Raw genomic sequence first — 1,108 nt, 5'->3', positions numbered from 1 at the left:
AGTGTTCATACCTTGTTGTATAGTGACGCGTGTGTAGTATTCATACTCTGTTGTATAGTTACGCTTGTGTAGTGTTCATACTCTGTTGTATAGTTACGCGTGTGTATCTTACGCGTAACTAGGAGGCTTCAACACGCAGTGTTCATACTTTGTTATATAGTAGCGCGTTTGTATCTTACGCGTAACTAGGAGGCTTCAACACGCAATGTTCATACCTTGTTGTATAGTTACGCGCGTGTATCTTACGCGTAACTAGGAGGCTTCAACTCGCACTGTTCATATAAAGAGTATCCATGCGCGTCTCACCTATACCAATATGTTTAACAAGCCGTGGTTCTATTCTAACCGTAACTGATTCTACTCTAATTTATGCACCAGTATATCCAGACGGACGGGTGTGCATATCCATCCTACACCCACCAGGCGACGATCCGATGGGTTACGAACTCAGTAGTGAACGTTGGTCACCCGTGCAGTCGGTAGAGAAAATACTGCTGAGTGTCGTGAGCATGTTGTCGGAGCCCAATGACGAGAGTGGTGCTAATATTGATGCATCGGTAGGTGACCGTTTACGCGTTCGTTGCCATGTCAACCGTTTTGTATGTGATTTTAGCGTGGCGATGAAATTCGTACGAGCATAGGATGTTGAGTGTTTTTCGTGATATTATGCTGTATTTATCTTTTGCCAACTAACTAAAATAGAGAAGGTTTCAGATGGTACGAAAATCTTCGTTTTTCATTTTTTTACTCTGTGATAGCAGCTTACCTTGTACACGTACGTACAGACATCGCATGCAAAGTTTGCATGTATCTACGCGTGCATATATTCACGACAGGTGTTACGTCCTCGAGAGTGTGTATTAGGCATATATATAAGGATTTACTTCGAACCACGAATAAATATAGTAATTGCATGTGTATATATATATACTTACACACACTATGACATGTACATACACACACACACGCACACCAATACTTACATGCATTATATATATATGTATATATATATGTGTGTGTGTGTGTGTGTGTGTGTATATACATATATATATATATATATGTGTGTGTGTATATATATATATATATATGTGTGTGTGTGTATGTGTGT

General features: G+C 39.7%; 1 protein-coding gene across 1 annotated transcript; it reads left to right on the top strand.

Moving 5' to 3' along the window:
* Positions 1 to 293: 293 nt before the first annotated feature.
* Positions 294 to 641, top strand: SARC_16911 (hypothetical protein; the record flags this gene model as incomplete). The annotated part of the gene is made up of 1 exon (XM_014288986.1): positions 294 to 641. The coding sequence occupies one exon, from the start codon at positions 294 to 296 to the stop codon at positions 639 to 641; it is 348 nt and encodes a 115-aa protein (XP_014144461.1).
* Positions 642 to 1,108: the final 467 nt, after the last annotated feature.

This window comes from Sphaeroforma arctica (genome assembly GCF_001186125.1).
Source record: "Sphaeroforma arctica JP610 unplaced genomic scaffold supercont1.9215, whole genome shotgun sequence".
NCBI classification, from domain to species: Eukaryota; class Ichthyosporea; order Ichthyophonida; genus Sphaeroforma; species Sphaeroforma arctica.
Note: the sequence above shows the minus strand (reverse complement) of the source record. Positions and strands in the feature narration are given on the sequence as shown.